Genomic DNA, 17,679 nt, shown 5'->3' with positions numbered 1-17,679 from the left:
TGTATGTTTTCTTGCAACTTGTATGACCGAACTCACTTTATGGGGTTGAACAGTCATGTATAAGACATCTGTAACTATGATTTACAAAATATTTAAATATTTTACTTGTAGAATTAGAATACATTTCCGGCCCATTTACACGCTAGTATTGATGTAATATGAGGAAGATTATTTAAAAAGAACTTTTAAAATTTCAAACTTCTTGAAATGTATTACATATATATTTCATATTTATGTACGTATGTACGTTTCTAACATTACACGCGTATCGGTACATTTAACATTGCACGGTTTCTTGAATCCGGATTCGCTTACACACGTACACGTGCATGCGAAACAGGAACCTCTACCAATCGCTCGCGAATTCCCAAAATGAACATTTCCCGACGAAACGCTTACCGTTACAAAACACCGAATTGCAGCGAATCTACATTGGTAACGAATAATTGACGTCAGTCTGGAAGGCGAACGTGATCCATCACGTGTCACTGGTCCCCAGAAATAATGGCCGATAATTAACCGGTGGTTTAATTAACGCGCACCTGCTTGTGTTTATATGCGCACAATGGTGATCCATGGCTGGTCTAATCTGCTCGATCGTTTTCGTTCCAGGAACCGAGGAACCGTCGTTCGCAGCAGCAAGAAGCGACGGGTGGTGGTCCCGGAAGGTATCTCCAGCTTTCCATGAGAAGAAGCTCCGCCGACCTTTCCTCGTACGTGAGAATAACAAGAGCCCGACCTTGAGGTGTGGAGAGAAGAAGGTAAAGGCGAAGAAGCCGAAGCAGGCGAAGAAGAAGAAGAAGGAAAAGAAGAGAAGAAGAGAGGAAGAGAGGAAGAAGAAGAAGAAGAGTGGTCGTCGTGCAGAGGGAACACGGGGCACCGGGAGAGATTTATTCGAGTTTCACAACCTCTCTCGATCAGCAACGGCGGCGGCGGCGGCGGTCGTGACCTCGATAGAGCTCATCCACCTGGCTGGATAACTCCGTTGATTCGCTGCCGCGGTCGGGACGAGCCGAAAAGGTCGGAGAGGAGCCCGGTGTGTGTGTCTGTGTGTGTGTGTCGGAACAGTATCTGCGGCGATCGTGGTCCCAGTGGTCCCCGCCACTGGCAAGTGCCACCGGAAGTCGCGCGATGTAGTGGTCCCGGTGGTCCCATGATTTTTCGCCGGTCGCTCCGTGGAGAACGGGACTGTTGAACGGGTCGAAGGAGGACGACGACGACGAGCCGTTTCGATTTTCGTGCCGGCCGGGCCGTTATCGGACAAGCTGCTGCGCGTGCAGAACCATGAAGATGATGGCCGACGAGGCCGTGGACCCTGTCGACGAGCAGAACAGTACCGGCGCCGGGACGCAGAACGGCACCGCCGGCAAGGAGTTCGGCCAGAGGACACTCAGGTCCTTGAAGAAAGGCCTCGGCAGACTGTGGAGGAGGCACAGGGGTAACGCCTCCATCACCGAGTACGACCCCTGCTATAAGGTCGCTTATCTTGGGAACGTTCTCACTGGATGGGCCAAGGGTACGTGAATTGGTTTATCTGATCTTCTTTGTGTCTCGCGATGCGCTGCCATGCCGACCGGCACCGGTCATTAAGTTCCTGCGCGCTATCGTGCCGTGTCGCGCGGCTGCAACGCAACGCAACCAAACGAAACGAAACGGAACGCGCCTGGATCCTAATTGATGACATTCACTTTTCAAACCGATCCTAGCGGTCGCGGCTCGCTTTTCCTGCTCGGCCAACGCCGACGTCGCGCCGCGCCGCGCCGCGTGAAAGCGTGTACCGCGGGGTCTTGTTTTTCGTTGCCGCGATATCCTGCGATTTTAGGGGAATCGTCTGGGAGAAATCAGCAGGGGTTGATACGGTTTCGGAAATAACTGTTTCAAATGGGTATTATTAGATTGGTAAGAAATTAATGTCGGTTTTCGAACTTTGACGCATGTTTTGGGATATCAGTTCACTTTTTCTGTTTACCTTCCATTGTCATCTTACAGTGCAGATGTCGTGCTGCGTGTGCTGATAGGTATGCTTCTGTTTTACTGTTAATTTGTACTCACTTGAAGTTATTGACTTCGTAATGGATACCAAGCAAGTTCATCCGTTTGAAGAATTTATCAATTCCACAACAACAGAATTTTACGCTACTGGAATGAACAAACTGTCAATTTATTGGCAAGAATATGTAGATTGTAATGGATCTTATTTTGATTAAAAAAACTTATTCCAGTTTGTGATATGACAATTGAAAGATATAGTTTGGAAACCGACATTATTTTCTTACCAACATAATATGTATGACGGTTCTGAATTAAAACAGTTGCGACAACCGGAAAAATGGTGTAACTGTTACGGTGTAACTATTCTGTCCAATTTCGGTTCCGGTTTTTCAGAACCGATATTATATCGGTTATTTTTCTTATTATTAGTTATTTTTTCCCACCATCTAAGGTATTTAACCTTTGCACTCGAAGTCGTTTCAACTGTAAATCTAAAATCATTTCTCTGGCACATACTACTTCCATTTTATGCGATATGGTGCACTTTGGGCTTATGAAATTAATTCTTGTTTCGTTATTAACAATGTTTTAAATCTCATCTTTGTTGCTATAATAATCATTATATAATATATAATTTAATTATTATTATATAATATATAATAAAATAGTATATATAATATATTAAATATATATATTTAATATATATATATATATATATATTAAAATACTCGCTTTTTTGACAGTCTCATTTTGACGACACCTCCCCTGTCGGTGGAAAATCCGAAATTTTGCAGATCATCAAATTATGCAGTACATTGAAACAAAATACTACCGAGATAATGGAGTGGTCCGGATACTCCGACGTAAAATACTAACAGTTCGCAGCTAATTGCCGCTGTTACTACTGCGTTCTCGTCGCACTTGGTTTGCACAAATGTGTTTCGTGTGTCTCTTGCGAAACTGTTCAAGGGAATTGCAACCTTGTCTGCTTTTCAGCTTTAACGATCCGGAATATTTTATAAGCCATTAAGCGGCAACGGCGTTTCGGAAATGAGTATTAATCGTTTTCTACTCAATGAGATACACTGGGAACAGAGGAGATGTAAATAAATATCAACGTTTTACTCGCTTACATTGCTAAAAGGACTGATAACTTATTTCGAAACCGGTATTTAGTTGTTTCAACTCGGTTATAAAAGCGGTATCGATCCTTAAGTAACAGTATTTTGATACTGTAATGAAACTTCCTACCAAGTACTGCTCCATTAAACATTGCGCGAATCATTTATTATTTCCCTCGTTTAAGATAAAATCGACAACGAACGTGACGCAGAAATTAACTTTGACAACGGTTTAATCTTAAACCCATAATCCTGCATTTCCACAGAGTGTCGATGAACGTATTATTGTAATTATTATTAGACTGTGGACTTTGATAAAACTGAAGAGATTAAACGTAACCCCGTAAAACACTAGAAGAATTCGATGATATTCTGTTATTTTTGACTTATTCAATTTATCAACAGATCAAATCAATTTTTATTTCATTTCTTCCTCTCGCAATTAATTTCAACAATTTCTATTTTGCACGAAGATCCGCAGTCCAATTATTAAGTACGAGTGAAAATAAGATTATTTCTAGTTCCATTCTCTTAACGACTCAGTTTCTCCAAAATTAGTACTGCGATTCGCGTGCATTTTACAACTATCTTAAGCGAAGCTTACGTTTCCGTTTATTAGTACTTACTCTGGGAACAAGAGCCGCTTCGTCAACGACTGAAAAACACTGTTAATAAAATTATAAAAAGCTTCGCCACTGCAACGCGAATACGTTTGCAATTTTAATGCTAATCCTCTTTTTCACGTCCCGAACATACGCTGTACAAATCTTGTCTATGTGTCACTGGCAACTAGGTAAGAGTCAATAAAAAAAAAAAAGAATGACAACATCGTCCGACTGATGGTATATTCTAATGTATGCAGAAGTATCGAGAATCTCGAAAAGCTGGTTAGGTTCGATCCCCATCCCCAGATGGCTATCGGTTAGACGACAATTCGAAAGGAACGAAAGTAAACTCGCGTCTCTGTCGCCCAAGCATCGTAATCACATTCCGGAAAAAGAAGTTTGATAATTAACGAAACACACGGTTCGGAGCGGTTTCGAGCCGGCTGACGCTTCCTAGATATTTTAATTATGTAGGATGAAGGAGTAGTGTTTTTGCCGTGGCACGTGTAGATACAGTCGCTTTGGAAAGCGAGCTAACGACCGTAGTTCTTAGAAAAATTAATATAATTATGTTCAATAATAACGACACGTTGTTTGAATATCTCTGCTCCGTTCAGTTATTGCGTACGAATAGAGAGAAAAAAAACCATAATTTGGTTCTATATTAACAAGTAGACTACGTGCATTTATGCAAAATAAAAATGTTCTAAGCCGATTATTAGAGTTAAGTGTCTAATTGGCGGAAAGCTAATCACCATGTATAAACAATTTTTACTGAATCCAGTCACTTAAACCCAGCTGTCGATGTGACTCTGCACCTCGAGAAGTGGAAGAAGAAGAAGAAGAAGAGGAAACAAAAATGTTATTTCAATCATTTTGCAGTGGGAGTCGCTTTAACTCAAAATCCAAAATATCTTTTCCATTACAAATAAAATTGAATTCTCTGACTCATGCTACAGTTACACTACTTTTTTCTTAATTATGAACAGATTTGATAATGTTAAAATTATTGTGATCTAACAATTTTTATGACGGCGTAAAGTTACCATTCGATTGGAAAGGTTAATAAATCGGGAACAGAGAATCGATGTTCAATCAATTTCTCTAGTGTCGTCGAGATTTTATATTTAATTTTTACACATCTTCCACAAGTACATAAATTCCACAGTCTATTAATGAGTAATACTAAATTGTTTAAACCATTACGATTTCCCCATTTCTTTCGTAACATATTTCCATTTGTTACAATTAGATGTTCCCACGATATACAAATTTTCTGTGATAAATGCACCGACCAGGTGTGAAATAACAAAACACCGATTTGCGATCATTTTATAAGTTAGTTATAAGTTAATTATGCTTCGGTTAATTATGTAACCGACCTTTTTAACTGTTCTAATTGTGCGCGTTCGAATCTAATTATTCTATGAAGTCTGATCGCTTTACAATAGTACTCATTCGAAACTTGATCGGTTCGTTTACGCGTTCGTACAGCATGATTATGCTAATTTCGCTGCAAATTGTGATTGTTAAATTTTCGGAACGACCGTAATTATCTGCTGACAAACAGCAATTAAAGGCGGCATCGCAGGCGAACGTACGTGCCGCTGTACATTTCAATCGTGGGGCGGAGGATGCGAGAATGACCAACCGGAAGTGCGCAATACTTCTTGCTGCTGGTGGTAGTCGCCGCGAGAGCAAGGTTAACGTTTAACTGGCCCAATCGCGGCTCCGATTCAGTCGGGTGACGGCTAAGGTCACTCTGGAAAAAGACCCGCGAAAACTATAAATAATCCGGGTCTAAAAAATTAGGGTCGCTGACAAGGTGACACGGTCATTCGGAAACTTTGATTATTCGTATCGCACGACCTACTAAGGTCTAAAAGCAACAGGTTACTCCATGAAAATTACGAGATCGAGTTTGTTCACATTTTTTACAAATTTATATTAATATTGTGTGCACGGATCAATAAATATATTTAAGGATTTTCAATGGAAGCAGCTTTATGATTCTAATAATTATAAAATAAAAATAATAATAATACAATATTAAATGAGGATATTTCTATGAATGGTTTAATATATTGTTTCTAATGTAAACGTGATAATAATTATTATCTAATTTTGTTTAACTCAGTGTAGCAATATTATTAAATTTTTCATATGTCTTAACGACTTCAAATTTCAGCTACATATTTTTGTTACAAATACATAAAAGCCGCAGTCTAGTTTATAAGTGATAGCGAAGACATAAAACAATTTTTTAGTAGTCTACTAAACTACACAAATGGAAATATGGATGCTCACCGTTGGAGTGAAGTTAATTACTTTATTAATAATAAATAATTTACCGTCATTCGTGTTTTGAAACTTGATAGTTTAGACTCATGCTTAATTTAGTAACGACATTATTTTTCAAGGCAACGGTTAAATCAATATTTGAGAAGTACTTCGCGCAGTTACATCAATATTTGCGAAGTACTTCGTGATCTACGAAGAGTGATTATGAAATCTTGTTTGGAAAGTAAAAATCGATTATTCATAGCAATCTTGTGTACGTTCGAGACGTGTGACATCATTTATTTTGCATGGGAATAGTAGCGTTACATAAAAATTGCTCGTTATTCCCTGAAAAATGTATATTAAAATTTAAAGTTTCTGCGAGTATGGTCGATTATCAAATTGTTCAAGATTTATGGAAAGTCTTAATCTTTTCTTCATCTTGAAAATTTTTCGATCGATCAGATTGCATGATGTGATCTTTTCAGGATGAACATTAACTTTGTTAACCGTTTGGAAGAATCGTAGAACACGTACCGAAGCATTGTTAATTGAAACTATTACCGAATGCAGCATCGTAATTTTCTGGCCTTTATCGCGTTTAGTATTGTTTCATGAAGTTAGATACAAAAAGGTTGCTAATTCAAACAAACATTATGCCGATCTCTACGCAACTACGGCGTACACGGATTTATAAAATGCAATTAAACATGCTTATTAATAAAACTGAATTGTATCACAGCTCTACTAATAAAAAATTAAAATAAAACTAATATAAAAAGAATTCATGAGAACGAGAATTTGCACATACATCCGCAGCCTAGTCATTACACATAAAGGACTCGGAAAAATTGACGCATTCAGGGCAAAGTCACCAAACAGCAGATTTACTCTACCACAGATTTAACCCTTTGCGGTCGGATATGTCTACTATCAGGCACCAAAGCTATTTATTTATTTTCGTTATTTTTACATAAAATTGAAACATATTATCGTGTCACAAATATCTAAACTTTAAAAAAGGACTAATGAACTTTATTTTCCTTACTTACTTGTATATTATATATGCAAGATTATTTAATCATATTAATTTCGTCCAGCACAAGGGTTGAAATTAAAATGGCTTCGAGTACGTTCGGCCAGCTAATGTTCGATTCACGAAAAATCCGCCTTTTTCACCGACGTGAGAAGGTGTTACAAGGTAGTGCCGCGTGACTCGAGTGAAACGCGCGGCCATCAGAGTGTTAAAAAAAAATCGATCGAACGTCTGGTTGAAATTCACACTGGCCAATGTTACGGGAGATCCGAAAGAAAGAAGTACAGTAATGATTCAGTTAGTGTCGCCAAGTAGGAATCGAAAGTCGTCACGAACTGAATCCGAAGACATGATTATCGATCGTCGCGGCTCGCCTTTGTATTTGGGGACATCTCATAAAAGAAAGAGATGGAACGAGACTCGAGGCGAACGAAACTACATTGTAACCTGAGAGGCAGCCGCCGCATGCCGACGTAGATTACTATGAATACATACATTGTAACGCTAGCATAAAAACGATTACTTAACTTTCTTATTTCCAATTTTTTATACATGAAAATTTGTTTAATATATTGGTCAGATTTTTCCAATTAAAATGATACCAAACACGACATATTTTACACCGTATTTATTCATTATACGAATCAAGTATTTTATTTTATTTACGAAAAAAAACATTAAAAAAACCGATTCGTAATTATAAAAGAAGTATTAAAGTCAAAAAGAAGTATTAAAGACAATGCTATATATGGTATTGTGTAATTCGAGCGACAGCAAGTGTAGCCTTCTCTACACGCCATCGGCCACACGGTGGCGACAGAAACTGAATCAAATCGGACACGCAATCGCGACAGGAACTGCAAGCATCGCGACGACTTCGACGCGGTAGGTTTTCAGATGGCTTCGATTTCGAGAAAAGTATAGATATTAATTTCGATTTTGAGATAGTAGATGTAAAGACTGACTCGATTTCGAGACGATAGGTGCAAATATTCCCTCGATTTCGAGACGGTAAGTATAGAAAATCGCTTCGAGGTCGCGACCGCAAGTGAATCAATCGGACACGCATTCGCGACAGGAACTGTAAGCATCGCGACGACTTCGATGCGGTAGGTTTTGAGATCGCTTCGATTTCGAGACATTTAGAATTCTACGCGTTTGACGGAAAGTGTGGCGGAACAATTTACTGTATTTTTTCCATCAATTCTGGAATTTGAAGGGGCCTTGGAGTAAGGATGGTTGAACAGTGAGAAGCTGTTTAGATACGAGCTCCTCGAAACTCAGCATCGATAACGAAAAAATGGTTTGCAGATTCATAGAAAGATGGTTTAATTGCTAATTATTAATAAATTGGTAATTTGCTATGGGAAATCGTCCAGGTCAACCTTCTACGGTTTCGGTACCGTTGCGTACACGACCAGGATGACCCTTCGGATTATCCCGGTTTACGGCACGTCCTGCCTGTAGGCTTTTTCGAAATGCTATTATGAAATTCTCTTAGAAATCTTAACTTTGTGACACGTCACGGTTATTGAAGAAAACGGTAAAATTATGTCATGTTTAGTCTCATTTTAATCAGAAAATTATCAGCAATATGTTAAAAAGAAATTCAGTTTTAAAATTTTAAAATTAAAAAAGTTTTGTTATAGTATTATGAGTTGTCTTCCGGGAATTAGAGTCAAAGGAGCCGCGGCGCGTGCCGCAGCACACGTGTTCATCGACTCCGTCGAACTTCGGCATCGGCGTAGCGAAGAAATCGATAAATTACAGTGGCGTAGGAATAGCACCGCGACAGGAGTAGAACCGAAAAATTGCGACAGAAATCGAAACATTACTGTATTGCGCGCGGTGCAACGACCGGACATAGGCGTATACGGAGGGGGCTCCTACTTTCTCTGCATACCTTCGCCTCCGACTGGGTCGGCCTCAATCATCGGGAACGCCATTATTACGGTACGTTTATTCGCAACCGCCTACTTCGCCGTGATTAATTAATTCCTGGTTGTCCCCGGCCCGCCAGGCTATTTACTGTTTTCCATAATGGAAGGTCGTCAGTCGCGGGGATCGGATCGGGCCGAACGTGACTTGTTTTTCCGCGGAATCGATCGCAGAGAGCGCCCCGCCGCCACTGCCCCGAGAACTTGAGATGAAAATCATTCCGTGATCGATACTTTCGCCGAGAGAAAGATCAACAATAGGGAAGTGTCTTCTTGTCGCAGTTCGCTTACTCGAGCATCCGTATTGGAATCGTTTAGCTGCGAATTCGCTAGTACGATCGCTGATGATGCGCAACAGAGTTGGCAATCGTTCGGATCGTTTAGAATAAATACTTATCTGTAATAAATACTTAAATCGTTCCAATTATTTATTCGCATAATTCTCTTTCGAATACATTATTCGCATAACTCTCTATTGGAATAAATTATCCGAGTAGGGATTGTAAAAGTATTCGAATAATAATGCAAATAATTGTTAAAATTACATGCAAAGGAAACAAAATAAAGATCATATGGATCCCATCTCACGTCGGCATCCCTGGCAACGAAAGAGCTGACCAAGTAGCCAAAGAAGCAACAGCATTAACACCGCCAAATGATGACCAAAATCTACACGTGGAAGACATGATAAAAATGATCAAAAGCCAGCTAACGCAACAATGGGAAACTACATGGAAACAATCAGCCCCACTCCATACAACTAACATTACAGACAAATTTTTCAGTAACTATCAAATGACCAATTCACTACCCAGGAGGGACCAAGTAGCGATTACCGATTACTCATATCTGCTAACTAAAGAACCACCCCCCCCCCCCCCCCCCATGTGAAGAATGCAACACCCAAATGACAACGGACCACCTAATCTTAAACTGCCGAAAATACAATTATGTGCGCACCAAACACAAACTAAAACCACTGCTCAAGGATAACATAAACAGCAACAAAATCAAGGACCTATTAAAATTTCTGAGAGATACAGGCTTAATAAATAAAATATAAGGTCTATTTAAATAGAAGGTCGCTAATAGCCTTGCAGCTGATGCGACGTTAAACCTCTAAGAAAAAAAAAAAAATTGTTAACTGTTTTTGTTTTTATATAATTTTATACGTATACATTTATATGGTTACGTTCAGAATCAGTTCAATTTGAAGATTATAGAATTATAAAATTGCAGATGCTTTCTACTGTATCCGTGGAAAGATTATTTAGTTATGTGTCAATGATCGATCTAACCAAAAATTACAAGCTTTCTGATGCAACCATTGCAAAGAAGTTAATTGTAAAAAAGGGATTTGGAAACACTAAATCAGTACACTTCGGAAAAACATCGTATTCTATAATTATTATTCAAACCGGTTGTTGTCCGTATGAATTTCTCTTCGATTAAATTCGGATGAATCGAATGAATTCTTATTGAAATTAAATGTTGTTCGAATGAATGTTTATCTGGACAAATTTTTATTCGATTTGATATTTATTTAGTAATATCGATTAAACTTTTTAATGTTTTACGACTAGCTTATTCGTCATTATGCGAAATAAAAATTGTCTGTATTGATAGCGGAAGACTAAAGTCAATTAGAAATTTGATTTCTCTTTAATAATTTTACTAGACTGCAAATAATATATCCATATTAATAAATACAATTGGTGTGACAAGTATTCGTAAACTGTATTTTCGATTTTGACAAATTGTCAATATTTGAAGCTTGGATCGAAATCCTGCAGCTGTTTTGATTAATTTGCACTAACAATGAAAACTATTTATTTCATTAATTGCTAAAAACAATAAAAAATCATTGACTACATATTAATTACAATAAAGGATATAAATTATTTGTATATTCATCATAAAAAATAAGTGCGTAAAATCCGCAGCACATTAATGCCAGTTGACGTAGGATGTGGTTTCAACGTTCTTCGATTCGTTATCTTCCGTTTGCTTTATTTTTAGATTCATGATAAGTACGATAATTTGCTTTTATTTCGATCGTAATAGCCAGTTTGAAGGACTAATTTGAATTGAAAATTTTAAAAATGACAGTAAACTATTTGTAAGAAATAATACACGTGTAATGCAACATACATACATACATATATATCTTTTATGTACATTTTTATTCAACAGCGCTCAAAATTCATTTTCTAAAATTCATTTTCTAAAATTCATTTTCTAAAATTCATTTTCTAAAATTCCGATTCTGTTAAAGCTATCAATTATGTAAAGCGCATTCCATTTAATGACATATCCATTTTAAGTGAAATACTCCAAGATACAGAGAAGAAACCGGGGATATGTCTAAAAGAGAAATTAGATCTCGTCGTACCAAGTCGTTAACTATTTTCACCAAACTACTTTTACCATTTTCGAAACTGAACTTGCATGTACGGTTTTAATTACGCTCCACCGAATATTTCCGTTCCATTATCGATGTTTGGTTTGTTTCAGTGTCTACCATAATTGCAGTAAATATTTAATCGTTTCGTAATAGAAAGTAGATGTACCATTAATAGAAAACTCTTGATACATTTCTAGTCTTTGCTTTCCAGTCTCGTCGAAATATACAGAGCAAAAATTGAAGTACTCTTTTTACACTGTCAGAGAAATCATTGAAAATAGTGAAAACAGCTAGGTTTCATTAAGTAAATCCCAGTGCACGGTCATTCCTTAAATACAAATTCGTGATAATTAGCCCGTGGATTTTTATACAATATAAAAATTGTTAAGTTAATTGGTAAAAAATATGAGTTAGACAAAAGTATCTTCTCTCTTTTAATGACCGCAATAAATTGAAAGTAATTGCAAAAAGCATAAAATAGATGAAAACGTCTTTCTCCTTTAGCAATCGTAACAAATTGACAGCGTTTTTGAAGAAAATTAATTAAATGAAAATATAATGTCTTTCTCCATTTTGTAATAATAATAAATTAGAAGCAAATAATCGTAAGATATATAAGTTAGATAAAAATATCTTATCTGATAATTGTAAGCAATTAAAAATAATAATTATGAGAAACATAATCTAGACGAAAGTATCTATTCTCTTTTAATAATTATAATCAATTGACAATAACGTAACAATATGCTTAAATTCTTCTAATATCGTTACGATTTTCTGTTTGACCGATTCGTGTTCGCCGTAAGTGCACAAAATCCGCAGCGGTACAGCGATGATGGTGGTTTGCGGTAAAATTGGAACAGGTCGTGTATGAAATTCAGGTGACACTTCTAATGGACTTTATCCACGGAGAATGAAGATCGAGAATTCTACTTGTCCGCGAGCGACGCGTGACTCGAATTAAGTTCTTGAACTGCATTCAGCCGTCCTTTCATGAATGTATACAGCGTTCCAATGATCCTTGGCCTCTTGTGGCTAGTAGATGGTTGATGAATGGTTCGAATGGGAAAAATCGTTGCCCTTTGTTTGCGTACATTCGTTTTATGTCATTTCTGTTCGCGGTTAGACAATTACAACTATTCTCGAACAATGTAACCACGCATAGCTTCAGCGGTTGTGTCAAGGTATTTCGCCTGGTTTTAAATTAATCTTCAATCCACTTTTACGTAATGTAAAAAAATACAGTAATAGTATCCTAATATAAAACGTACATTAAACACACGCGGACAAAAAGTTGAGAAACGTGTTGAACAGATGAAACAACAGAGATTTGTGTTTCGTGAACGAAAAATATTAATTTCATTTTTTCATAGCTCTTAATTTTTAATTTTTCTTTTACCTTTTCATTTCTTCATTTTTATTTCTACTATTCTACTTCTGTGTAGGAGTGACCATTGACAGTCGATTTATCTCGTTCGTGACGATTACAACGTACGTAATACTCAAACAATAGCTCGAGTCACTATCAGTTTGGTTGCGCATTTCTAAAAATTAAAACTAACCGAAGCATAAAACTACCGACGATATTTCTAATGATTTAGTTCTATGGGACGGCATGCAGCTGATAATCAAGCCTATTAGTAATTATTCAGATAACAATTTAAAAATATATAATTTTATAGCATATTTTATACTTGATCGAATTATGCTGATATTAATTTTTCAACTTTCACTTTCTTACTAAAAAAAAATTATATTCCAGTGAAAGAATTATCGACTTGAAATATCCAGGAACACAGTTTTCTTTATTATCTGTTGTATTGTAATTTGTTATAACATCTTTTACTCAAATGTTAACGATATGCATGGTATCTTTAATTATATATATGAATGTATATGCTTTATTAATATAATGATATCTGCTCATTTTGTACGAATATCTTTTATTGCATAATTTTTCTTTGACGAGTCTTTTTATGGTATTCGTTTTTATCGTTATCGAACATATTTCCCATATCAGATACATAAATAATTATAACTATAACATGAAACCCAAGTTCAATAGAAATTTGTTTCTTCTCCAATATAATATTTAGTATAATAAATAATAACAATATTATAATTTTAACAAGTAGACTGTAATGCGACGGTATTGTCTACGATTTCGAATTTCATTTACTCTGTCCTTGAAAATTTTCCTGAGAATTGTCTTTCGTGTAAATAAAAATTTGATACGACAATATGGAGATTACTGTCATGATTGTCTTGGATAAATATTTCAGCCGACGCATGACTAAATATATTGTATACAGAGGAGATCGTCAGAATTCGGGGTTTCGAGTTAGGGGTATGCCATCCGGTGCCACAGGTCCTTCGAAATCGCGTTAACAGTTTCCAGTTTTACCTGGATCTTGATCTCGCTGACCTTCGCGCTGCTTCCAGATGTATGCAAATAGATGCTGCCTGATGTCATCCTGTACTCTAATCTCTTTTTTTCGAGAAATTTCATTGATCTTCTGCCGCCACTTCGTCCAAAGATCTTTCCTCGGACAGACATCTTTGCGCATTCGCAAGTTATAACCATTTTCCGAGGGTGTAAAATAATCGAAATCAAAATACAACACGATGTAATATAATTCGATTTCTATTCTACTGAAATTGTCGAGCAGAAAAATTAAATTTAATTGGTGCAATTTAACGGCATTTCAAATCATTTTCAACTTGCATCGCGTCATTCCTTTTTGCGTAGATCAGTTCCTTGAACCACTTATAATTTTCCTGTTAACGACGTAAAAGAATAAGTCATTGGGAATGCCTCGCTCGCGTGTAAGAGCTGTGACGAAAATTGTAATAAACTGTAAATATTTGAGTGTTACTGAACACATTAGCGATACGATAAGTCAGTGTTATATAGCATTGTGAGCACGCACGATGAGTAATAGCGCGAAGTGTCTCGCAAAATATTGAGCTTCCCGTAACCTTATCTTGCGCCATTTATTCGCAGCATATCTCGCCTAATAAAACATGAGTGGATTAGAATCATAGCGGCGTAAGTCACATACTCCTCGTTGCGCAGTGGTTTCGAGGAATAATAATTTCTGGCCGAAATTTAGTTGTTCAACTTTCGTATCTGATCAAAATTTGATTTTCTATGCACTGGTCTTGAAATTACAACATTCAGAATATTAACGAGCTCGTATAACGCTGTAATTATATACATGTAAAAATATGAAATTAAAACCCAAATTAATACTTTTTTAATAAAAAAGTGAAAGTTGAAAAAATTAATATCAACATAATTCGATCAAGTATAAAATATGCTATAAAATTATATATTTTCAAATTGTTATCTGAATAATTACTAATAGGCTTGATTATCAGCTGAATGCCGCCCCTTGGAACTAAATCATTAGAAATATCGTCGGCAGTTTTAGACTTCGGTTAGTTTTAATTTTGAGAAATGCGCAACCAAACTGATAGTGACTCGAGCTATTGTTTGAGTATTACGTACGTTGTAATCGTCACGAACGAGATAAACCGACTGTCAATGGCCACTCCTACACAGAAATGAGCTCGGTCAATGCCGAATAATGACTCCTATTAGCGAGCAGTGTTACATTTTTCCTGGAGCTCAAAATGGTGTAGACTCGTCTCGTTAGCATTCATTTTCCCGGATGAATTCCTATCGTTCGCACGTGTTTGCTTGTCACAATGATCTCTCATCCGCGCGATAAAACAGGTAGCGATAGAATGTTTGTTAGAACATAAACGTTCCATTTGCGTGGCTGCATTGAAAATCATGATCGATAAGACTCGGAGGTGTCGACAGATTACCTCCATTTTCATCTGTTGCGTTATTCAACGCTTCATTCTGCACATAATTGCATGCGTTTATCACTGGTTTTTTACTTGGTAGTGACGATGTCTCGCGAGTCACGTCCCCTGAGGAAAATGGGGAGACGTGTCTCGTGTCGCGGAATATGTCGAAAAAATATGTCAGAAGATAGATTTGTCTGCACAGAAGATCAATGGATCTAGGGAAATAAAGAATGATATGAATGCTAATTACGTGCGCGTTGTGCAATCGTTCCAAGAAGGAAAATTCAATTCGCGGTACTTTTTTCTATACAGGGACGCTTCATGAAACACCAGAATATGTATAATTTCCGAGCTATTTGTGTCGACGCTGAACTTAATTCTTGCAAACGAACTTTAATATACAGGATGATTCATCACATATTACTACTACGGTTTTTGTCGTTATTGTTAGTGATTATTTTATCATTATTATGAACTTATTTCTGGCAAACGAACTTTAATATACAGGGTGATTCATCAAATATTACTACGATTTTTGCCATTATTGCTGGAGATTATTTTACCATTATTATTATTATTATTATTATTACTATAGACATGCACGTTTGGTGTTGCGGTCATATCTTTTAAAAAATGAAATCTCTTTTTTCGATGCCTATGATGAAACTGATTCGTTGCGAAAAAGTATTAAGCTATTAACATTTTAAGTGGATATAATGAGTCTCATTTACATATTTAAATATTAAAAAATCATATAAATTTCTCCGAACTGTTAAATAAATGATTATGATATTTACACATTCTTCTGTTTCTTCTCTGTCTGAAATAGTGTCATTACGGTTAGAAAGAGTTTTTAGAAAATAAACAATATTAAAGACGAGATTAAAGAGATTGTAAATTTTGTTCACAATAACATTATTTACGTTAGGAATTTTTAAAATTTTATTCTACCATAAAAAGAAAATTTCTCAATTTCTATTTGATATTAGCCTTACTTTATCAATTTGCTTTATTACAAATGAAATAGTGTCCGCATTTATATGAATATATTATGTGAATGGAAATAATAATAATGACAATTACTATTCCAATATATCATATAATATAATAACAAAATCATATAATGATAATTACAAAAATCGAACATCTAACTTAATAATAGCGAGAAGTTGAAAATAACGAATTGTGGAAAGCATGAGTTGAATCAAAAAACCTGTTTTGAAATTAAATTAAATTTGGGAAAGTTGGTTTAGTAATCACGAAGTACTAGGAAAGTAAATATTCAAATAAGTATTGAATTGTAATTCACCTGCGAATAGTTTCGTAATAATTAGTTGTGTGTTCACCACAAGTTTGTTAATTGAATGCTTTGGTTGGTGGTGTAGTTAATATTTTATATGGATCTACGCAGACGATGCAAACCCCGAGGATCGATATTGCAATATCGGCACTCTTTTGCTGGCCGATCAATGACAAGCAAAATACTTCGCTATTTAATGATATATAATTTTCACTGCTCTCGTAAATCGATTCCAAAAGCCATCAAAACACGTAAAAAGTATATTTCTATAATCAACAGTGTAGCACATTAAATATTATTACAACGTATGACGTAAAAGGTGCAGAAATAGATGACAACATAGTGAGACTGATTTACATAAACCTTGATACATCAATAAAGTTATGTAATAGCTTATTGCGGGCCCGAATCATTCGCGTGCGTAGTCTTTATTGTATCCAATGATTTTACATGATAATGACGAGCCTAGCAAAGGCAAACAATGAAAAATATTTGAAACGTTCGTTGATAAACATTAACAAGATTAATTCAGAATACATATAGAAACAGTCTTTCACCTGCCTACTATTTTATAACTATCGATCAACCTTGTTGCGGATTATGGAAGACTCGCGAACAAACATTAACGAAATAATTAATTTATTTCGAGGAAACTTTTCGAAATGATTAGCATACTGAAATGAAAATATAATGGTGCCCATAGTTTATATATTTTTCAAAGAAATGATTAATAATCGAACATTTCATTATATCGAAATTGACTAAATATTAGTAAATAACTAAATTCGACTATTATTTGACAAAATTTAAGTTGTATTAAGATGGATAGGTATAGAAGGATTAAGGGTACAATAATTATGATTGGACTGTAGATTTTTTGCATTCATAATAAAAATGGAAAAGTGAAATGTAAAACAATGAAAATGTTAAAAATTATTTACTGATGGTTGTTGGAATCAACGAAAATAATTTTTATTTTGCACGAAGGTCTGCAATCTATGATAGATTTTGTCTTTTTTAGTTTTGGCAGTTGCATTTATATTGTCCGATTTTGTAGGGGTTGCAGTGCGACAATCAATATGCTAAACTCGATGATAAAGCAATTTGTAATTTTCTTCCACATGAATTTCACTTATACTGTATAATATAATATGTTGCGGATTTTTCGTCATAGCAAACGAAACA

At 36.0% G+C, this 17,679-nt stretch overlaps 1 protein-coding gene across 2 annotated transcripts in view; it reads left to right on the top strand.

Moving 5' to 3' along the window:
* Positions 1-17,679, top strand: part of LOC144468177 (uncharacterized) — a 115,959-nt gene that overhangs the window by 60,259 nt on the left and 38,021 nt on the right. For both annotated transcript variants that reach the window (XM_078177449.1, XM_078177448.1), the window contains exon 2: positions 613-1,516. In XM_078177449.1, coding sequence (XP_078033575.1) covers positions 1,285-1,516 — 232 coding nt within the window. In that variant the 5' untranslated portion in view covers positions 613-1,284. The remainder of the gene's footprint in view (positions 1-612; positions 1,517-17,679) is intronic.

Source organism: Augochlora pura, chromosome 3, assembly GCF_028453695.1.
Source record: "Augochlora pura isolate Apur16 chromosome 3, APUR_v2.2.1, whole genome shotgun sequence".
In the NCBI taxonomy this organism is placed as follows: Eukaryota; Metazoa; Arthropoda; class Insecta; order Hymenoptera; family Halictidae; genus Augochlora; species Augochlora pura.
The sequence above is the reverse complement of the archived record's forward strand: the minus strand, read 5'-3'. Positions and strand labels throughout refer to the sequence as shown.